At 37.6% G+C, this 24301-nt stretch overlaps 2 protein-coding genes across 2 annotated transcripts in view; both read right to left on the minus strand.

Moving 5' to 3' along the window:
- HEATR5B (HEAT repeat containing 5B) overlaps positions 1-24301 on the minus strand; it is a 110058-nt gene that overhangs the window by 44061 nt on the left and 41696 nt on the right. Inside the window, exons 19-24 of the mRNA XM_021697821.2 lie at positions 23275-23434; positions 17359-17548; positions 14985-15154; positions 7388-7532; positions 3655-3894; positions 2919-3170 (exon numbers count right to left, since the gene is read on the minus strand). Of these exons, the coding sequence (XP_021553496.1) occupies positions 2919-3170; positions 3655-3894; positions 7388-7532; positions 14985-15154; positions 17359-17548; positions 23275-23434 (1157 nt within the window). The remainder of the gene's footprint in view (positions 1-2918; positions 3171-3654; positions 3895-7387; positions 7533-14984; positions 15155-17358; positions 17549-23274; positions 23435-24301) is intronic.
- LOC110587589 (stromal membrane-associated protein 1-like) lies at positions 18179-19730 on the minus strand. The gene is given in 2 exon segments (XM_044919006.1): positions 18179-18833; positions 18836-19730. Coding segments are annotated over 2 exon segments (1254 nt in total). The 3' UTR covers positions 18179-18474.

Raw genomic sequence — 24301 nt, forward strand, 5'->3', positions numbered from 1 at the left:
TACTGTCACTTCTCTACACAAATCTCTACTTCCAACTTTTCTTAAGTCAAGATGTCTTTTTTCCAAATCCAAGGAGATAAACTCCCAGAGCAGGGGAATGGGAAGGGGCATGAAGCAGGAACTCTAAAATGGGGAGGGAAGTAGGGGGGCTGTTCGAGGTTTATTATATTCCAGGAGCAGTAGTTCCATACAACTAAAGCTCAGTGGATACAAAGGGGGATAAAGATGATAAAGGAAGAGCCTGGATAGCACATTTATTTGGTCTATAACTTTGAAAAATACATGCTGACATGATTGTTCAGAATAGCAGGCAATGGGAACTAGAAAGGATCCTGTTTCAGTCCAGCAGAACAAAGCATGTCAGATACTGGAATCTAGGTTGGAAAGCTGTTATATCAGCTTACCATCCAGCTACCAATGTGAAGTACCAGTAAACAAAGACCAAGAATATGGGCAATCCACCCACACACACACTGTGAGCAAATTTCAAGTAGGGAGAGCGCTCTCCCCTCTTTCAAGGATATATAAACAAATAAGCCTATGAAGAAAACACATGCAGGCAAAATAAAGATTCTGAAGATTCAGAAAGAGCTAATCTCAAAAACAATTTTCTATATAAATCAGAATAAAATATAGAAAATCACTTGGCATCTCAATAGAACGCAAAAAATCATGGCTGCTACCGAATAAGAACAGAAAATCATGAAGAGTCAAAAGGATATGATATAATGAAGGCAGAAAAAAGACAAAAAATTAAGGGAAAACTAAAAACAAAATAAGACTTAAGACCCACTATGGGGGCAGAAAACAGTAAAACATTATCAATGGTATAAAGGGAAAATTTGTGAGGATCTCTGAGAATGCAGGCAAAAGACAAGATACAAACAAAGAGAGAAAAAGCATTAAATACAAAGAAAGGAAAGCCAACCTAAGGATCTTCACTATTCCCTAAATGTCATATGCACACTTATACTTCCATGCCTTTGAAATTCTCTTTACTTTCGGGGTGCCTGGGTAGCTCAGTTGGTTAAGCGTCTGACTTTTAATTTCAGCTCAGGTTATGATCTCAGGGTCATGAGATCGAGCCCCGTGGCAGGCTTCTCGCTCACCACAGAATCTGCCTAAGATTCTCTCTCCCTCTCATCCTCCCCCTCGCCCCATTCACGCGTGCATGCATGTGCGTGCATGCTTTCTCTTTAAAATAAATAAATAAAATCTAAAGCAAACAAATTATCTTACTTTCTTTGCTTGCAATAAACCAGTGTGGTAAGCAGAATAATGGTGCTCCAATATGTCTATAACTTAATCCCTACAACCTGTGAATATGTTAACTTACATAGCAAAAGGGGGTTTGTAGATGTGATTAAGGTTATGGGCTCTGAAATGGAGATTATCCCAAATTTAACAGGTGGCCCAATCTAATCACATGAGCCTTAAAAGTAGAGCACCGCTCCTGACTATGGTCACAGCCATGTGACAGGTAAAGAAGGATCACCGAGAGAGTTGGTGTTGGCTTTGAGGGGGCCATCTCCAAGAGATAGAGAGAGGGGGCCACCACCAAGCAATGCAGACAGCCTATAGAAGCCGAGAAGAAAAGACTCCTGGAAAGCCTCCAGAAAGGAATGCAGCCCTGCTGATACCTTGATTTTAGCCCAGTGAGACTCATGTTGGACTTTCTGACCTATAAGAACAGTAAGATAAACAATGTGTGTTGTTTTAAGCCACTGAATTTGTGGTCATTTGTTACAGCAGCAATAGAAAACTAATACAACCAGCCTCTTCTACCTGGAAAATCTTTTCTCTGCCTTTAAAATCCAGTTTCAAAATCACCTTTTCTGTGAGATCTTCCCTGGCTCTTCAGAAAATGCATACTACTTTTTTATGTCCCCAAAACACTCCGTCATACCACTATTGGGACATACAATTGTTTGAGAGATAAGTCTTCTAGACTAGAAAATCTTCAAGGATATGGGCTATGTTTTTTTCTTCATGTAGCAAAGAATAGGGTTTGGTAAATATTTGATAAATAATGGCATGAATAAGGACACTGTGTTCATGATATACTGTGCTTTGCTGATAACCGTACATTCAGATTCACATTTTATACGTGGAGTACCAGTTTTACTTTTGGTTTGTTTTTTAATCCATTTTTGAGTTTTAGTAAACTGAAAGGCATTTAGTAATCAAGTAAACTAAATGGAGTTTTAATGTATAGACTTCAATACTATTAGTACACACAATTTGTTTTTACATGTGTAAAAAAAAAAATGAGAGGGTGACAAAGAGACAACAAAGTAAAAGACAGAGAGTCTATTATTCTTCCATCACTCTCAGCTCTGGGTCTCCTCATGTGTAAAATGAGGATATTACACCTGATGATCTCTTTATGAACTCCCTGTAATATCTGATCCAGGGAATGATGGGATATAAAAAGCTTACAAAAGATAAAAGACAGTGTTGAGTTTCAGTAACAGTTTTCACCTTTTCAAAAATACCTAGTAGCATTTCTGAAATCTGAAAGTTTGAGTTGGCATTCATGAGTTCTGACATTCTCCATGGCTGGGACTGCAAAACTCCCTTTACTTACGTACCTTAAAGTTTTGCCATCTCTTTTACGCTTAACTGCTAAACTAGGACACAGTACAAAGGATATGTAAGTTACTGCCATCGTTATCTTTAGGGCACATGATTAAGATACATCTACCTTATCATAGACATATACCTTTGGACCACTGTCTTCAACTTATCTTCTAAATATAGGTCAGAAGACAGGTAGTATGCTTAGGGGACAGAAAACAAGGTAAAAGGAGCTTATAAGAAATGAAAGGCAGAGTCTAAAGCATGTTACATAGCAGCAAACCTGTATTTCAAACCTACAAAAATACTCCGGGGAAAAGAAGTATTGATTTTAAATTTACTTGTAGGGTTTCGTAGTTTAGCAGAACGTGCCATGGCAAGATCGAAGTGGGCCTGGTCCGCATTCTCACACAAATTGATGATTCGGCACAGGCAATCTGCAGCGAACACCCGAGTGGCCCAGCGAGGTGCCACGAAGGGCTTTGATTTATCTTCTTCACCTAGTGTGGTGAACATGGTATCATCATCCATCTCATCTTTCTTCTCAGATTCCTCATCTTTTCCACTACTTAAGGGAGTTGCAGTGCTCATATCTATAACAAAAATGAAGCATATTATGACAAGCTCACATACAGCAAAAATGATGCTTTAGAACTTGCATTAATGTTACAAGATTTCTAATAAAAAAGGACTAAATTCTCACTCCTTTGAAAACAGTAGAATTGGCAAGTTTTTTTCAAGTCAATCAGAAAGCAAAGAAAGGATAACATAAAAGTGTTTTTACATATTTCACTAGTTTTACATACTATGTTGAATACAGAGTAACCTGGGATTTTTATATACGAAAATTTAGTGTGAATTTAGTTATTTCCCCCAAATCAAAGAAAGCTCATTAGTTTGTAATATAATTTAACCTTCAACATTTATACAGGGATTTATAGATTAAAATTTATTAGCATTTTTAAATGTAAGCTCATATATATATATATATATCTTTTTTTGTTTACATATACAGATATATACCAGAGGTAAAACAGTCATTATTTTAAGAACATACTTTATATATTAAATACATACCACTAGAAGCTGCCAGGACATCTTTACAAAGCATTAGCCAGTGGGAAAGTTTCTCTACAGCCAGTGATGAAAGCATATGACCCAAAGTATCATGAATATCAGAACATAATTTTCTATCTGTCTCCCGGTCTAGCATTCCAAAAAGAAGCCCCTCAAGACCAGTTTCTGTTATATTAACACCTTGGTGCCGGCAGTGGATATCACTTCGAGAACTGACTCCAGGTGCAAAAGGATTGACATCTGAAAAGCAATTTTTACAAATGAACTTGTATAGAGTTTTGTTGTATACTACAGGTAACAATTATGTTAAAGACCAAGGCTTACATGTAAATTCATGATTACAACAAAACAAGCTAGCTATACTAGAATTTATGTTCTCCAGCTTACATATCCTTAGGTTTAGAGAATCTGATAATAAAGGTAAAACTCTGATCCTTAAGACTGATTATTCTGAGGTATTTTAAACAAATCTCCAGGGAATGCTCAATAAATATACATTTCTTTCTAAAAAAGAGAAAGTATGGGAATGAGACATATTTCTAAGTAAAATCTACTTAGATTTAATGGACTGAAAAATAATTATTGTATATTTGTTGGAAGAACAAAGTGAAATTTATTCAGTCTTATAGTTTAGGTTTTTAAAAATCTATAAAGCCAGAACACAAATTATAAATGGATTATGTCCTAAAAGATCATTTAAAAACTGGGAAAATCCTTTCCAAGAATCATACAATCAAAAAGTCATATTGAGTGGGGAGATGGATAAAATAGGTGGAGGGGTTTAAGAAGCACAAACCTCAAGCTAAAAAATAAGTAAGTCACAGGGTTGAGAAGTACAGCATAGGGCATATAGTCAATAGTATTGTAATAACATATAATGACAGATGGCGACTACACTTGTCACAGTGCGCACTGCATCAAGTACAGAATTGTGGAATCACTATGTTGTACACCTGAAACTAATATAACATTGTATGTCAGTTATACTTCAATTAAAAAAGTAATATTGTCACAAAATAGTAGTTAAATATCTTGCTTTATCTGAAAATCTTTTTGTTCTTAGAAACAGCAAAAGTTGTACAACTAGCAACCTTAAGAAGGAATACTATGAGGCTCTGAAGACTGAAGCCCTTTGAACCTTGAAGACAGTGAAACAAAGGGATGTAAACTGAAAGTGGCTCTTTTTTTTTTTTAAAGATTTTATTTATTTATTTGACAGAGAGAGACACAGCGAGAGAGGGAACACAAGCAGGGGGAGTGGGAGAGGGAGAAGCAGGCTCCCCGCAGAGCAGGGAGCCCGATGTGGGACTCAATCCCAGGACCCTGGGATCATGACCTGAGCCGAAGGCAGTCGCTCAACCGACTGAGCCACCCAGGCGCCCGAAAGTGGCTCTTTTAGTTGAGTCACTCCAAAGACAAAATAAGGGCAAGTTTGCAGAAAATAGCCACAGTGAGAGGAGCTCAGATAGTAGTAAAAGTCAAAAGCTTTGATTCCAAGGAAAGAGAACATTAGTGCGAAATTAGGCATAGAGGCCTATTTTTCACTTAGCAGCTGATAGTGACTATGTTCCCATATCAGGAATTATACTTCTACAACATTAATTTTCATAGCTACCTAGCAAACTAAAAAAAAAAAAACAGAGAGAGAGAGAGAACATTGATTGATCACTGAGGATAAATTCCTAAAAGGGGAATCACTAGGTCAAGGGTAAGCTGACAAAAAATACTGACAAATCCAGAAAATTTGTATGACTTTACATTTCTTTCTACCAGCACTATAAGATATTTCTCTTTTATTCATACCTCTCTCAGTGCTGGTTATAATCATTATTTTTAATTTGGTCAGTTTTATAGAAGAAAAATGCTATCTTATGATTGTATTGACTTATAATTATTTAATCACTGGAGGTTGAAAATATTTCATATGTTGACATTTCTTCTTTGATAAAACATGTTTCTTATGCTCTCATGATTTTCTATAGATGCAGAAGAGAGTTAACATAGCAGGCCTGAGATGACTTAGTAAGGCCTAAAATTCAGATTAGCTCTCAGCTAGCATCCTGGTGAACTGGGTTTCAGGAGGGTTCCCACCATTTCCTGGTCAAAGTGGCTCACTATGCCTAAACTGTTTGTACAAACGGTATGGTTTATGCTGAACACCTGCTTGCCTTTTAAAGTCTGGACTTTTGGAACATGTTAGGCAGACCATGCCTAGTCACCCAGAGCCCAATAAAAACCTTGGGCACCGAGCCCCTGACAAGGTTCCATGGTAGACATTTCATATGTTGTTAAGACTCATTGCTGGGGAGTCAAGCAGCTCCTGCGTGACTTCATGGGGCGTGGGCTCTTGGAAACCTGCACCTGGTTTGCTCCAGAATTCACACCAAGTGCCTTTTCCCTCTGCAAATTTTGCTTTGTATCCAGTTGCTGTAATAAATCATAGCCATAAGCATGATTATAATGCTAAGTCCTTCTAGTGCATCATCAAACCTCGGGGTGGTCTTAGGACCCCCAACATATTAAGTTTTAAAAACATTAAAATGTAAACATGCACACTTCAATAAATAAAATAAATTAATAAATATATTTTGCAAGTACTTCCCCTCTTAGTTTGTCTCTCAATTTTGATTATGGTGACTGAGGAGTATAAGTTTTAAAATATTATATGTATTCAGGAGAATTCTATAATTATTTTTGGTGCTATGTTTTCTCTCTAAAAAGCAATAGTATTTACTGTATAAATAACTTCTTTCACATTCTGCAATACAGTATATTTGTTAATAGAGCTCTTATACTACCCTAAAATTGAAGTTATTTTAGTATCTTGCTTCTTAGTACCCAAGCAACTTCTATGCATTAGAAAGCTCTTATGAGTAAAAGTTTTCTCTCACAATAGGGGAAATATCTGTCAGTTAAGCTCTGGAAAAGCTCCCAAGCAACCTATCCCTAGAGACCAAAAGGCCAGCTATGAAATTCAAGCTATACTTAAACCCCCCCAAAAAGCAGAAAGAACTAAAGAAAGCAAAGATCTATCTTTTGCTACCCAAACACCTACTGACATTTCTTTTATTGGTTACTCTAGCTTTCCCTTCTTGAGGAAAAGTTACATCACAAAGAGTCAATTAGTATCAGAGACTGGAAGTTTTCAGGTACCCCCAAAATAGGTCATTTCTCTTTCCAAAAGTCTATTAGTGATACAAAGCAATATCCTTAGAGTTAGTTATCCATTATATAACTCAATCATCCTGAAGGGATGGCACAAGTACCTTGATACTAAATGCTATTTACTTTTTTTTTTTATCTCCAAACCTTAAAAAAGGTAAAAGTGTAAAATTACCAAGAAAATAATACTAGAATTTTTGTTTTATTTTATTTATTTATTTTTTAAAGATTTTATTTATTTATTTGACAGAGAGAGACACAGTGAGAGAGGGAACACAAGCAGGGGGAGTGGGAGAAGGAGAAGTAGGCTTCCTGCTGAGCAGGGAGCCCGATGTGGGGCTCCATCCCAGAGCCCTGGGATCATGACCTGAGCCGAAGGCAGACGCTTAACGACTGAGCCACCCAGGCGCCCTGATACTGGAATTTTTAAAGTGATAATGGTTTTATATTTAACTTAAAAGAATAAGAAGATTGACCATACTTGAAAGCAAAAATGTTATTTAAAGAGTAATATTCATTTGAAATGTTAAGTATTTAAACAAAAAGAATATTGACTAATAAAGTAACTTACGAGTACCAGGGTTTTCCTTGTCGCCTGCATTTTTTGCTAGGCTCATGGCATATTCACATACTTCAGCTGCTTCTCTTTGTGCAAGCTGCCGGAGACAAGCCACAGCAGCTCGGCGAAGTAGCAAATGGGAACTACATAAGTGAACCTGGAAACCATAACATATTAGACAATTCTTTAAAAAACTGCAATCTCATTTGCCTAACGAATATGTATTAACACCTTACTTGTGAAGAGGCTCTTCATTTAACATCAGCTGTTAAATATATAGTCAAATAAAGGACTTTTGGAAAAATAATACCAATAAATTATATAAAGAATATTTTAGTGGCCAAAATAACTGTCTCAAGACCTGGTTGCTAAAGATGATACAATATACTTCCATGAAAATCCAGAAGAATCTCTTGCACATCTTATTTGACCCGTGGTCCTACTAAATGTTGTCATCTAAATTTTTTAAGTGCATGGAGATTGTATGTAGTCAATGAAAAGTTAGGAGGCAGAGCACACAGCAAGAATTGAAGGAAAAGAAGGGTATTTATTAAAATAAAAAATAAAATCAAGCAAACATAAACACCTGGAAAGAATTCTAAAATGGGCCCTTTTGGAATAGAACCGTTTTTAATCTCAAAAGTTCCTGAAAAAATCAGTGTAGTACACTTTAATACATGAAGGAAAGTAAAGACACAGCACAACATAATGATTAAGAGCTCAGGCTCTGGTTGCTAGACTGGAGTTGAGTCTTGCTTGTCACTGACTCCTGTGTGACCTTAGACAAGTTATTTAACCTCTCTGTGCCTTATTTGCCCATATGCAAAATGTGGAATACAGTGAAAATAAAATAAGTTAATACAAGTATTTTCCTTAGAACAGTGATAGAGACATGGTATTTGCTCATTATATATTAGCTATTATCATTATTACTATATTATTATTATAATATCATTATATGATATTATAATCTGACTCATCAAGAAAATATTAAATTATGTTCCATGTGCTTGCTTTTTAAGCAAGGAGATAAGTAATATATTTAGAAAAAAATCTCACCCAGAAATAGTGGAGGGGGGGAATAATTATATGGAATACACCACCTCTTCACAATGCTAGATAGTATATTTTTATACTACCAATATAGCATTTGTAATTCAAGATATATTTGCATAAAATTTATAGCCCATGAAATGTATACCAAGTATTAAAATATATATATATGTGTGTGTGTGTGTGTGTGTGTATAATTGAGGAGAGAAAACCTTTTTATTTATTTATTTATTTTTAAAGATTTTATTTATTTGACAGGAAGAGAGACAGAGAGAGCAGGAACACAAGCAGGGGGAGTGGGAGAGGGAGAAGCAGGCTTCCCTCTGAGCAGGGAGCCCGATGCGGGGCTTGATCCCAGGACCCTGGGACCATGACCTGAGCCGAAGGCAGATGCTTAATGACCGAGCCACCCAGGCGCCCCCTGACTTTTTTTTCAATAAAACGTTTTATTCACTTCATTCCTTAAAATGAAGACATTTTGGAACTTCCAAATATCCTATAACTAGAAATCTTAAGCATGGTCATATGAGATGGGAAGAACAAGTCAGTCGCTCAGAGTTTTTGCCTTTTTATGTGTACAATGAGGACAATATCTGCTCTATCTTATATAATTGTGGTAAGAACACCATACAAATTTAATTTAGTTGCAACTAAATAGAATTGTAGCTAAGAGCAGTGCCTGACTGGCTCAGTAGGTGGAACATGCAACTCTTGATCCTGGGGTCAAGCCCCACGTTGTGCATAGAGTTTACTTAAAAAAAATTTTTTTAATCTAAAAAAAACAACAAAAAAAGAATTGTAGATGAGAAAATACACTCAACAAATACTGGCTGGCAGAGACAAAGAGAAAAAAAGCTTTTTTGTTTACCAAGTCTTTTCAAAAACTCCATTTTAATGATTCTGAGGCGTATTTTTTTCCGTTTTAACATCTCTAATATTAGAGATGCAAATTACAATTGATGGTGTCTTACAGTCACTATAAACCAGGTAAAAGTAAAGACATATTTGTTTGACAACTTTCCCCTGACACCTTTTGGTAAAAGCCACAAAATAAAGAATAAAACATTAAATTTGATAAAAATATGTGGCTTCCTCATGGTGCTTTCTAGCCCCTTGGAGATAATCACAGTCTATGGTGACATCCATCATTATAGTTTCATTTAGCCAGTTCTTGAACCTTATATAAATGGAACCATGTAGTGTGCTCTCTTCTGTGCCTGGTGACTTGTCTGTGAGATTCACCCATGTGATTACATTTCACAGTTCATTTTCATTGCTGTGTAGTATTCTGTTGAATAACTGTATCACTCTTTATCCACTGCTGACTGGTAGACAGGTCATTTCTGTGTTTTGGCTATTATGAATAACCCAGCAGTGAATATTCCTGTACATGTATTTTGGCACATATGCACATGTATTTCTGTCAGGTGTTTACTTAAGAGTGAAGTTTCTGGGTCACAGCATATGCGTATATTCAACTATTTTAGGTTATGCCGAATTATTTTCCAAAGAAGCTTGTTTTTCTTAGAATCCACAAACCTCAGGAACATTGTGTTGCTTGCTCCTACAGTAGACCTCCACCTTCCTATAAAAATGCCTGTTATTGGGCCCCTGGGTGGCTCAGTCGTTAAGCGTCTGCCATCTGCTCAGGTCATGATCCCAGGGTCCTGGGATCGAGCCCCACATCGGGCTTCCTGCTCCGCGGGAAGCCTGCTTCTCCCTCTCCCACTCCCCCTGCTTGTGTTCCCTCTCTTGCTGTCTCTCTCTCTGTCAAATAAATAAATAAAATCTTTTTTAAAAAAATGCCTGTAATTTTACACTGTATGTCACCTTGCTATCCCTTGTTGTGCCCACCATATACACATCCCGGACAATGAGACCCCCCGGCTCTGACAGTGATGACCTGGGCATTCAGCTCAAGTCTTTCTCTCACTGACATTTCCTACAATTATCCCAGATGACCTAAGTGCCTATGTGTGGAATACTTCTGTCAGGACAGGAGAACGCATAACTGTGGTCACATGGTATAAAAAGCAGTTGCTGGGGCACGTGGGGTGCTCGGTCAGTTAAGTGTCTGACTCTTGATTTCAGCTCAGCTCATGATCTCAGGGTTGATGGGCATGGAGCCTGCTTAAGATTCTCTCTCTACCTCTCCCTTGCCCCACTCATGCTTGTGCATGCACACGCACGCACACACACACAACTCTTTCTCTCTCTCCCTCTCTCAAAAAAAACCCAAAAAAACCAAACAGTTGCTTGCCAAGAGGGAAATAACAATAAGTCAGAGTGGTGGTTTTTCTTCCAAAGACACATTTTGAATAGTTCTAACATCATACAAATTTTAATACTTTTATACCATTTAAAGATTACTATGGTGAAACTCACCTCTCAATACATTTGCTGAAAAAAAAAAAATCACATTTCATTTGTGTTAGGTATTACACGTGGTATCACGTAACATTGCCATTTCTGATGGAAATGATTGAGCAGAAATGAAAACAAAATTCATAAGAATCTTAACTGATTTCTAATTTGGATGAACCCATGTGTGGACTATTTTTCAGTGTCAAAAGAACTGGTAACAGAGACCACATGGGGGCTTTCAGCAATGTGGAAACAAGATGACCCCTTGAATGACCCATTTTCTCATCTCTATCCTGCCATATCATCTCCTTCCAACCAACTACCTGTAATCTCACTACTTAGCCTTTTGGAGAGGGTTCAGGAAAGGTCTTGAACATGCCTTGTAATAAAACCCTTGGTCTTCTGCTAAGGAAATCAGTTTTGAGGCATTATCTTGTGTTAATACACAGAAAGCTCATTGCGTAGCCTATGTTTATTGATAACCTCCACTGAGATAAGGAAATTCACATTATTACTTTACCAGATCCTCTTAAATGTGTTCCATCTCATAAGGTCAACCTCCACAGTATAATTATATTTAAGGAGAAAAAAAATGCAGAGAGGAACAAGACTAAAGCTAAAGAGTGTCTGTGTTTTCATCACGTTTGTCAGTTATCTAAGCTGTATCACGTAACAGCTTGCTCGTTCATGTAGAGCCACCTTGCTCAAGAGATGTCATCAATGCCTTCAGAGGTTAGACGTTAGACTAGGGTTTTTGGCAGGATGCTACACATCTTTTTGCAGAATGCAATCAGGTGTAAACTATTCATCAACTATTTTCTTTGTGAATGTTTCCTGTACACAATTCATGTGCAACTGGCTTCTGCCCTGAAGCACACTCAGATTCTTTGATGGTCTAGGACTGGTTCAGATCCCCCTGGTCTACGGTGAAACATGAGAAAATCTTGTTGCATAAGTTAAATATACCACATCAGATCTAACATCTAATATGTTGGCCCTTCCCTTCCTTCATCTCATCCTCAATAACCTTCTCCTCCCTTTATGTGAGCAATATCCTCCCATGGTTCTATCTATCTTTCTTTCTCCCTATATATCGGCCTCCTGCTGTCTTTTCCTTCCTCCTTTATCCAAATGAGACCTCATAATGCATTATTATTTTAGCACTGTCTTGTTAACATCTTTATTTCTTTTTTTTTTTTTTAAGATTTTATTTATTTATTTGAGAGAGAGAATGAGAGAGAGAGAGCACATGACAGGGGGGAGGGTCAGAGGGAGAAGCAGACTCCCTGCCGAGCAGGGAGCCTGATGCGGAATTCGATCCAGGGACTCCAGGATCATGACCTGAGCCGAAGGCAGTCGCTCAACCAACTGAGCCACCCAGGCGCCCAACATCTTTCTTTCTTTCATCCTGCTATCATTTAAGTGAATCTGCTTGGCCAAAGTCCAACTATGAATGTATCAAAGTATCTGGCTGCTCAATGGTTGGTTATAGGTGCTGAAGAAAAATCTTACAAGGTGAACTGCTACCATCATGATTCACACAATGGAGCCAAAAAAGGGTCACTACCCTCTGCTGAACCCTCAGTACTACCACAGAATCTTCTATTTCTCCAGTTAGTCCAATCTCTCACATTCCACTCTTCTCAAACTTCTTGCCCTCTTCTTTGCTCCCTCACTCATAAAACTTATCTTCCCTATTACTTGATTAAGAAAGTAAAAGTCATTAGATGATAGCTCCCCCAACTTCCAGCCACCAAATCCAAAAACCCACCTCTACCTACACTCATCCTCTCCTCTTTTCTTCATGTTGCACTGGGAGAGACATTCTCTTACTTGTGCCCTGGAAACTCCATCCCATCAGACACCCTGGGTGATTATCCACTCTGCCCCACAACTTAAACTCTCCCACTCTACTGGTTCCATCTCTTCAGCATTTAAGCCCTCACTCCTCACTACTGTAGGAGAAAAAGTCTTGCCTGACCCCATCACTCCTTTGACCTATGGCCCTCAGTCCTCTCCTATCAAGTCAACTTCGGAATGAAGTTTCTATTCATAGCCCAGTGTATTTGGGCTTCCATTTGTAACCACTCTGCTAGACGAACTCTTGCTAAAGACACCATGTGACAAAAGTCAAAGGGCACATTATGGCTCTCATCTTGATCTCTCAACAAATATGTTATATAGCTGACAACTCCTCTACTCCACTTGGCTTCTGTGAACACTACAAACTCTATTTTTCCTTTAATCTTTCAGATTGCTTCATAGTTTTCCTGATTCTTTTTCTTTTCCTTTTATAGGCTGGGTTCCTCATTCAGCATTCTCTCCCTGGTGATCTTAACTACTCCTGTCTTTATTTCCCATCTAAATTCTTATGCCTCTCAAATTTAAGTTTCCAACCAAATTTCTCTTTTCTGAGCTCCAGGCCATGAAACTACCAATTATCTAAAACTGAATTAATTATATCCACTCTTCCCAACTTCTTCCTATTCCAGTGTTACCAATCTCAGGAAATTATATTTCTATGTTCAAGTCAGAACGTGGATTACATCCTTCTCTCTTTTCCTTATGGCCAATTAATCAACAGATTCTACTGATTCTTCCTCTTTTTTTTTTTTTAAAGATTTTATTTATTTATTATTATTTTTATTTATTTATTTATTTTTTTAAAGATTTTATTTATTTATTTGAGAGAGAGAGAATGAGAGACAGCACGAGAGGGAAGAGGGCAGAGAGAGAAGCAGACCCCCTGCTGAGCAGGGAGCCCGATGCGGGACTCGATCCCGGGACTCCAGGATCATGACCTGAGCCAAAGGCAGTCGCTTAACCAACTGAGCCACCCAGGCGCCCAAGATTTTATTTATTTGAGAGAGAAAGAAAGCGAGAAACAGAGCACGAGTGGAGGGGGAAGGGCAGAGGGAGAGGGAGAAGCAGACTCCCTGCTAAGCAAGGAACTTGATCCCAGGACCGCGGGATCATGACCTGAGCTGAAGGCCAACACTTAACTGACTGAGCCACCCAGGTGTCCCTACTGATTCTTCCTCTTAAATATCACTCAATTCTATTTATTTTTCCCTATTCAAATTGCTGCCTATAGAGAGCAAGTCATTATCACCTCCCTCCTAGAGCACCATAATTCTCAAAGTCCGGAGTTTAATACATCTAGAAAGCCTGCATGATCTCTCACCTGTTTAAGTGTCCAGCCTCATTCCGTGCCCAGGCCCCACCCACCCCTTCTCTCTCAGCCCTAACCACACCAACTAAACAGTTTCTCAAATGTGTCACATTCCTTCCCATTTGGGGGCCTTTCATATATTTTTCCGTCTGCCTAAAAATAAGTGCTGTCTATTGCAATATTATGCTTTCTCCTGAACTAACTCCTATTTGTCCTGCAGATTACACCTTCAGTATCATTTTTTCAGGTAAATCTTTTCCGAATGCCTGGATTCTGACAGGCTCCCCTGTTATGTGTTTTCCTATAGCCTCTTCTAGCACTTACCTGTTTTTTGTGTTTTTTTTATTAAAGATTTTATTTATTTATTTGACAGAGAGAGACACAGCAAGAGAGGGAACACAAGCGGGCGGAGAGGGAGAGGTAGAAGCAGACCTCCTGCTGAGCAGGGAGCCTGATGCGGGGCTCAATCCCAGGACCCTGAGATCATGACCTGAGCTGAAGGCAGACGTTTAATGACGGAGCCACTCAGATGCCCCCACTTATCTTATTTGTAAATAATTATTATTGACCATGTTCCCTTGTAAACTATAAATTTCAGTATGGCAGAAGCTTCATCTTGTCTCATCTACAAATGTATTCCCAGGACTTTGCATGGTATGTGACATGTAGATGGCTCTCAATAAGTACTTACTAAGTGAACAAATTAATGACTATGATGATAGCCACAGACCCTCAGAAGTTATCAATCAAACTTCAGGACATAAAATTCTGAATGGGAAAGACTAAAAATATGATGCATTCTTAGCCAAGAAATAAACAGTTCATCAAAATATTTCTTAAAAGGTGAAAAAGGAAACCAGTAAATAAAAATGAACAGTCATAAAATGACTATTGAAGGTGAAACTCTAGAATGCACAATCCAGAAAGCTTACACTTTTTGTTTTGATCTAGTTTAATCTTTTGGGAAACAAATTTGGGGCTCCCTAAGTAAATCAATGAAGGAAACAGTTTTATACTTACACACAGGCTCGGAACAAGACTAGAGAGATTGACATGTCGTGGTGCAAACATGTGTAGCTGCTGAAGGCAAGATATGGCAGCTGCCTGAACCAGAGAATCTGAATGGTCCTGGGTTATTGCACAACCCACCAAACAAGAAGAACGAATGGTGGAAACTGTTGCTCCATTCCCTGGTAGCAAAATCAAAGAAAATGCAAAATGCTATTATTAGTACTACCAAAAACAATCATCTTCTAAACAACCCCTTTCTGATCACTATTCAGATTGTTTTGAAGACAAGAAATCTGCAAAGTCCATAGAAATGACTTCAAAACATGACTGTATATGGATGACAATAATATATCCCTCCTAGATTTAGCTAGGTTTATAGAAATCCCCTAGGAAACTATATTGTCCTTTAAACCCATCACTGTTTTACTTGAAAGAGCCAGAAGATTCCTCATTCTCTGTCCAACCAATATTATCACTATATTATTTAATAACTCCAAATCCTACTTTCCTAAGAATTAATGAAAACTTTTACAGAGATAGTCAGGAAAAATAATAATAGTATTATATACTGTGTAAAAACATCTTAATTGCCTATTATAAGTGCTTTAAAATTTTTGCCAGTGTAATTTATATACATATAATGCCAAACAAAGAAATCATGGTCATATAGAGTCGCATTCTAGTTTGAAATACATATTGCCTCATCATCACTGCATCAGAAAACACTTGGTAAACACCTATGTTTAATCAGGCACATATTTATCCTGTCCATATCCTTATGATAACACTGGAAGAAAAAATTACCAACTTTCTCAAAGAGGACACTGAGTGCAAGAAAAAGAATGTCTAAATCACGTATTTTCCAATTCCTAGCATTCTTCGTTAAGATTTTTTCATTTTTGGATTCTTTCTTTTTTAAAAATATCTGTCCAGAGGGAGACAACACAGCATAGTGGTTAAGAATGCATGCAAAGGAAACTGATGTGGGCTTCATCTCTGGCTCCAACCTCTCACTAGCTATACAAAACCATGGAAAAGCTCTTAATCTCTCCCAGCCTCAGAGTTTCATCTGTCAAATGGAGAGATGCACCTATCTCAGGATGCTGTTAGAATTAAATGAGATAATGTGTATAAAAATCTTGACCCAGTGAAAGCATTTACTAAATGATAGGGGAAAAGGGGAAAACTCTGAAAATGGATGATACATTCAGGATAAATTCACAATAATTTTCTGCCTTCTGTGTTTCATTCAACTTTTAGTAAAATTATGTCAGTGGAACTGTGTAGTTAGAATATGGGCCTCAGGATCATAAATCTGTCACTCAGGTAACTTTAGGCAAGTTACTAATCTTCTCTGAGCTTGGTTCCTCATAGAAAAATTACATAATATTATCTCCCTTATGGGAGTGGGTTTTCAAACTATGTTCCTGATCTTTAGAATTCAAAAAAACAGTGAAGGAGAAGTCCATGAAGACAAGTGGATGGTACTCCAGGACAAAGGAACTTCACTTTTCATCTTTGTCTTCATGGAGCTCCAGGCAAAATTTAATTTAGAAAGGCTTCCTCTGGGGGTGCCTGGTGGCTTAGTTGGTTAGGTCTCCAACTCTTGATTTCGGCTCAGGTCATGATCTCAGGATCATGAGATTGAGCCCTGTGTTGAGTGTGGAACCTGCTTAAGATCTTCTCTCTCCCTCTGCCCCTCCCAGCTCACACTTTCTCTCTCTCTCAAAAAAAAAAGGCTTTCTCTGCTCAAAACTTCAAATAATAGTCAGTCATAGGTATGTTGTAGGGATTAAATAAAATAGCGTATATAAAAAGCAGAGTTGATGGGGCGCCTGGGTGGCTCAGTTGGATAGGCGTCTGCCTTCGGTTTGGGTTGTGATCCTGGGGTCCTGGGATCGAGCCCCACATCGGGCTCCCTGCTCAGCGGGGAGCCTGCTTCTCCCTCTGCCTCTGCCTGCCACTGCCCCTGCTTGTGCTCTCTCTCTGTCAAATAAATAAATAAAATCTTAAAAAAAAAAAAAAAGCCGAGTTGAAGGGTGTCTGGGTGGCTCAGTCTGTCAAGCACCTGTCTTTGGCTCAGGTCATGATTGAGCCCCAAGTTGAGTCAGGCTCCTTGCTCAGCAGGGAGTCTGCCTCTCCCTCTGCCTCCCCGTCCTCCTGCTTGTGCTCTCTCTGTCTCTCTCTCTCTCAAATAAATAAATAAAATAAATCTTTAAAAAAAAAGCAGAGTTGTAGGCCTTTGGTAAATAAGAAGCATTCAGTACACAGTCATCAGTAATTATTACTATTACAAGTTTTCATCAAGCAACATGATAGCGACATTCAGGAAACTGAAAGATAGCAAATGTCTAGTTCCTTTATTTAAGATGAATTTACTCACCTTGTAGCTCAGGGCCAACAGTAGTTATTATGGCACCCAGGCATCTACCCAAACATTGATGAACTTCTGTATGTGAAGGTGGGACTGTCAACAGCAAGGTAAGAACTAGAGATAATGTTGGTTCCACATATCCACGATACATTGGGCCACTAGAATCCACTATAAGAGCAAGTGAATGAAGAGACCATGTCTGGAATGAAATATAATTTTATTTAGTGGTAAGGAATAAGTCGAGTATACTGAATTGATTTTTTAACTTAAATGTTAATAAATATTAACACCTTATTTTTTTTTATGGATTCATCTGTTTAATATAGGGATATAACATTTTGTCAACACTAGGCACCATAAAATGTAAACACAATTACTGTCATAAACCTGGATATACCTTCAAGGATTCAAAGTGGCTTTGTTTAGTTACCCTGTTTGCATATAGTGCAGAGAAAGGTCTTCATGTTATTAGCACTATATACATAAGAAGAGATCCAAATTACAGGAGAGACAGATAAAATTTGAGTTCTTTAAACATTCATTAAACTAAGTTTTGTAGTAACATCCAGGTTTATCTTCCTTTCACTAACCATGTTCCCTGTTAAGCACATCGTAACAACAGCACAGTGAAGTGAATGATGAAATAGAAGAATTTTGATATACTAGAAAACAGTACTCAGTGATACATTTACATTCTATTTATATGATTAAACATTTGATCATACAGTACCTTCATAAGGATTACTGGCTAATCTGGGGGTGCGGTTTAGACTGTTAGAGGTATTACTAACATGATAACTACTCCCCTTATATGCAGATATTAGAGCTATAATTTTATTGAGAGTAAAACTGATACTGCAAGTTGACTGAGCAGCTTCTCAAATAATGTGGTTTATGAAATCATGGGAAATGAGCAAAGCTGCCCTTGACATAAAATGGTTTCTCAACCTGCTTTTCACATCAAATTTAATCAGTACAGACCAACACGGTCAGTCAGATAATTCTTAATATGAACAAATGAGGAAAAAGAAAAAAAATATATGTACATGAATAAACAGGGGAACTAGATGCGTTTTAGCAAGGAGTGTCAGGTGGTAGTTCTGGATGAAACTTGCACTGCAGTTTTCACTTCCACAGCTGTGTGCTGAGAGTCTGACCCGATGAGCTTCTAGACCATCCTGCTGTTGTGTTGGGGGGCTGGCCAAAACCCACTGCTGGGTTCGTACTACTGATACTCATGCCAGCCATTTGCTGATCCATCTGTGAGAGGTTCCACTGGGGCTGCTGAGCTTGCGGCAGGCCAGACTTACTCTGGGGTGCACCCATCTGTCCCACCATTCCTCCTTGGGGGCCAACCACATTTGGAGGAAGTGGCATCACACTAGTTTGTGCATTTCCCATAAACCCCTTTGGCATGGGCATGCCCACCATCATGCTTGCACTCTGTCCCATCACATTTCCGAGAAGGCCAGGAGCTGCAGGTGTATATTTGTGGGTCCCATAAACACACCAGGAGTACTCTGCTGCTGAATGGTTCCTGTACCATATAAAGGTTCTTTGGAGAGTTGTTTCTTTGCCACCTCTTCTGACTTTGTAGCTTGCTCGGTGAAGAGATCCAGATCTCCAGATATTACTGTAGACAAAGTGGCAGCTGCAGGTATAGAGGGCATCCCCTCAGTTGGGGGTATGACAGTTGCAGGTAAGGGATTAGAGATCATTGGTCCAAAGATGTCTAGATCATCGTTCAGGGACGGCACCGTGGTTGTGTTCCCATTGGTCACTGGTGCCTCAGCAGGGCCATCAAGTCCTAAAAGATCAACAGTGGGCTCCACAGCTTTTTTAGGGCTGGTACTTTTTTTGGGCTCCAACTGCTGATCTTTCTTCTGCAGCTTTTCAGTTGTAAGAGGTTTTGCAGGCTTTTCTGGCTCCTTTTCTTTTTCTCTTCTTTTTTTTTTTTTCTTTTCTTTATTTGTAATAGCTATTACATTTTTATCGTAGTATTTCTTCTTTTCATATTTATCTCTGATGAAAAATTCCACTGCTTGATCTGTCTGTGGTCTTTGAAAGTTCTCTGGAAGATTGGCTTCATAGAGTAGTCTTGCTTTAGTATTTTCCGTATCTTGCATGCACTGTATCTGTTGTGGTGTACATTGGTCTAGGTTGACTGACTTGACCCTGGATATATGAACCCCAAGATTTCCATGGATTCCAGCACATCTGATGCAAATAAATACACCAATATTCCAGGAAGCCCATCGAGGACCTTTGGACTCACAGTCGGTGCAGTACTTTTTGTCCTCCTCCCTCAGCAGCTTGGGCAGGATGAGCTGGTGCTGCTCCTTCAGCTTCTGAGCCTTCTCCCGGCAGGAGCCTGTCACCATCTCGGCAGCGGGGGGGGGGGGGGGGGGGGGGGGGGGGAGGGAGCCCGGGGCAGCTATGGCAGCGGCGGACTCAGGCAGGAGCTGGGCAGCATGAACACACCTGGAGCCGCCGAGACCGCATGGAGACTCAGCCCAGGAAGCGGCGGCGGCAGCAGCTGGAACTGGAGGAGGAGCGGCGGCCTAACACCTTAATTTTTAATCAATGATCTAAAAATACTTTAACCAAAGCAACTGATGTACAAGTGTTATGTTTAAGTTTCTCTGCAGCATGGCTTTGAGTGTCAAATAAAATTTCGATGATGAATTCATTTTCTTCTATTATAATGTACATCTATCTCATACATTCAAAAGACCATGACTTATGTAATAAGCATTTGATTTAGTGGATGCTTATGGACATCAAATATATTTTTATTGCCTGTATTGTGGAGTTTTGCTAAATAATGAGCCTGAAATAGAACAATGACCATCACAATGTTCTGTACTTGGATACATTTCTATAGCAATGATATTCACATATCAGCTCTTCAAGTGCATTGAACCATTTCAAGCCCCTGTTTATGCCTACTAAGCACTAAGTAATCTTACTGGCTAATAGCATTTCCAAAACTAATCCCAGAGCAGCATATTGTAATCAGCACAGGCTTGAGAAAATTAAGTCCTTTAAACTGCCTACATCCAGCTGTAGAAGAACTTATCTTTTATTTCTGCTGCTGGCAGCTCAAAAGGAGAGCTATACTACTGGGCTGAGGACAGAGAGATCTCAACTTGCCAACAAAGGAAAAAAAAAATCCACACCTCAACTTCTACTACCTATCAATCTGCTGTAATCCTAGAGAATTCAGCAACCTGACTTGGACAGATATGTACAGAAACCACATCTACTGACAAGAGCTAGCAAAAAATAATAGGGATATAGCAACGTGAGGGAGGAAGACTAGAGCAAACATTCTGGAGAAAATGATTAAATGTAAGAAATAGAGGTGCCTGCCTGGCTCAGTCAGTAGAGCATCAACACTTGATTTCAGGGTTGTGAGTTCAAGCTCTACATTGGGTGTAGAGATTACTTTAAAAAATAAGTAATAAAAAATAAATGTACAGAACAAAAAGCACTTTAATAAAACTGCAGTAAGAATTTTTTAGGCCATATAAATTAAAGCACAAAGGAGATTCTAGAAGTGTTTTTTTTTAAAAACCCAGGATTTATATTAAAGATGCAATGGAAAACTAGAAAAACAATAGCTACTGCTAAAAACCAGAATCATGATTTTGAGGATCAAATGGAAGATTATCCTATAACATTGAGTGAAAATACCAAAAAATAAAAATAATGAGGAAAAAAGACAAGATCTAATATATGAATAATACTAGTTCCAAAAAGAGAAAAAGATAAACTTATATAGAATTTGATGAACTTCACAGGAAAAGTCTTACACACTGCCAAACAAAAATGTAAGGTTACAGACGTACATCTATATTTCAGGTAAGTTTCTTAGCAAAAGCAATGAAAAGATGGGGAATAAAGATTGCTGTGATGCCTGTAACTATCTATTAATTCAGAAGTTTATCACATAAATCATTGTCTTTTGCAAGTGTGAAATGCATGCGTAGTATAAAGGAAAATGAATTCATCACTAAAGTCTCCTTTCTGGATACGCAAAGCCACACTGCAGAGAAACTTTAAACACAGTATTTGTACACCAGTGGCTTACATATTGCCTTTAATTTCCTAAAGAACATAACTGAAAGTTTTTAGAGATAAATGATTAAAATTTGAGATGTTAATATTTACTGAAATTTAACTTTAAAAAAAGACTACCATTAGCCTCTTATGTGCAACACCAGAATACAGAAAATCCTGAAACATTTATGAATAATGAAAGAAAAGGATTGTGTGCCAGAAATAGTATACTCAACTAAAATTCATTCAAATGTGAAGGCAAAATAAAGCCATATTTTAGATATGCAAGGATTAAAAAAGCATACCATTCAAGCTAATGATTGTTGGAGGAGTTTTTCCTATCCAGTGAAAATGTAAAAAAGAACAAAGATCTCAAGACAGGAGTTGAGGATACAAAGAAGAAAGTATTACCGAAAAATAAATCTCTGGTGATTACAGTTAAATAGATGTAGCCAATAATAGGACTGTAAAGTATAATTTTTGAGTTAGGATTCTTAAAACAGAAGACACATTAGGGAAAACTTAAGAAAATCTACTATACTCTTCTTGTGCAGATATACGGTAGCACTGAGGGAATGTAACTGATACAAATTTTAGTAAAATGCCCTGTCATATTAAAATAATTGTGCAGAGTGGTCACTTAGAGGAGTGTGATTTTAAGAAATTAAAAGCAAGAGAAGGCTGAGAAGAAGGTGAAGACAAAAGAAAGCAAACTACCACCATGTTCTTTGACATAAAAGAAGAAAGCAGAGGGGCACCTAGGTGGCTCAGTTGGTTAAGCGTCTGACTCTTGATTTCATGACTCAGGGTTGTGAGATCAAGCCCGTGTCGGGCTCCACACTGAGCGTGGAGCCTGCTTAAGATTCTCTCTCCCTCTCCCTCTGCCCTTACCCTGTCCCTGCTTGCATGCTCTCTCTCTCTAAAAAAGAGTAAATTAAATTAAAAAAATAAAATAAAGCAGCAAATTTTTAGGTAAAATGTTCTTCTAGTCCACTGTGAAAATAGAATTTTTTAAAAAGCAGTGTAGCACCTTATCCCTTAAGGGATAAGCTTACTTGATTTTTGTTTCTAACCTTTTTGGGAGTTTTGGGCTTTACACAGCTGGAAACTTTTACCAAGAAGTCAAAGACAAACTAAGCCTGTAGACTAGAATCCTCTGACGGATTTACTGTCTCTTATCTAACTGTGAAGGAACTTATTAATAAACTAATGATAGGCCCTAATGCCAAATCAATTTGTCTCTTTTCCCAATTTGCATTCCCAATACGAAGTCGGTAAAAATTGAATGTTACTGGATTCATATACTCTTAATATTTTTAGATGTATCAATGTGAGGTGGCAAATCAAGAGCACAGTATATCTTCACACAAGTGAACCTCTTGCCTTTCATTGCAGTTATATTTCGTTGTATATAAAATGTTTAAGAGGAAACAAACAAAAAATTCCAGGAGGAGACTTGAAGATTCAACCAAAAACACTGGACCTGGGATGGTATATAAGTGGGAAGAGAGAGAGATGGTCATTAAAAGAAACTTGATCAATTTAGCAAATGTAAGGAAATGCAAAAAAAAAAAAAAAAAAAAAACAAGTACAAAAGACAGTAAGTAAACAAAAAGAAACTATGCTTCAAGAAATATATATGAATGGATTAAATTCCCAGAGTAAGATAGATTTAAGATTAGGTTAAAATACAAAATCCTGTTCTACATTTTTATAAGTAAGACTCATAAAATAAAATGACAGAGAAAGACTCTAATACATTTTCTGAACAAATTATCAGAATCATTACTATTTTACAACAACTAATAGTCCTAAAAATATTATTTAAAAATTTCATAATAAAGAAAAAAATCAACATTATACCTGAACTTCAGAGGATGTTCCATCTTGTGCTAGAGCCAATAAAATGCTGACACTGGTTTTTAGATGTTGTCCTGAGCCGATACCACCAACATAGCGATGCAAGCAGCCCAGAGCCAATGAATGCCCAGTTCTGGATACAACATCGCGGGCTGATTTCAACCTGAAAAAAAGGTATGCTTCAGAAATTGGTTTTTCTATTTCCCTCTGGAAATCAGAAAAGACTACAGTTATGATTACTTCTTTTTCCACTCCCTACCAAGAGTTAGAGATTAATGACAATGGTTCGTGAAAGTGACATATTTCATGGAATAAAGCCTATTTTTATTTTAAAGAAAATGTGAAAGAAGAATCACAACTTCTCAGTTTTAAACATTATTCCTTGAAAAGTCAAGAATCATTTGAAAAATATTTTTATTATTGGTGTTTTAAATAAAAGAATTGTTTTTATAACTGGTTTTAAAAATATAAAAAACAGGGTAACTCTAGTCATAGAATTAAAGAAAATATTAACTTTCACTTAAGAAATTTTCTATAATTATGATGTGAACCTCTTTAAAATGCATCGGTCCTTTTCTCTGTGAAATATATCTAATGAACTAAAAAATATAAAAAGGAGATATTGTATATTAATTTTTGAAAATAGGCTTTATTGAGATATATACAATAAAATTCACCAATTTTAATTCTTTTCAAGTAAACATAGAACATTTACCAAGACAGATAATTAATTCCAATAAATGGAAATAAAACATATCAGAATTTATGGGATGCAGCTAAAGTATGTTTTAAGGTGAATTTATAGTATTAAAATTCTAATATTAGGAAAGAAGAAAGGTTTTAAATCAATTATCTAAACTTCCACCTTCAGAACCTAGAAAGAGAAAAGCAAACTGAACCAAAAAAAAGCATAATGAAGCAAGTTATAAGGGTAAAGCAGAAATCAGTGGAAGAGAAAACAGAAAAATGGAGAAACTCAATGAAACAAAAGCTGTTTTTTTTAAAAGAACCATAACACTGATAAACCCTT

The sequence above is a fragment of the Neomonachus schauinslandi genome, chromosome 10, assembly GCF_002201575.2.
Source record: "Neomonachus schauinslandi chromosome 10, ASM220157v2, whole genome shotgun sequence".
NCBI lineage: Eukaryota > Metazoa > Chordata > Mammalia > Carnivora > Phocidae > Neomonachus > Neomonachus schauinslandi.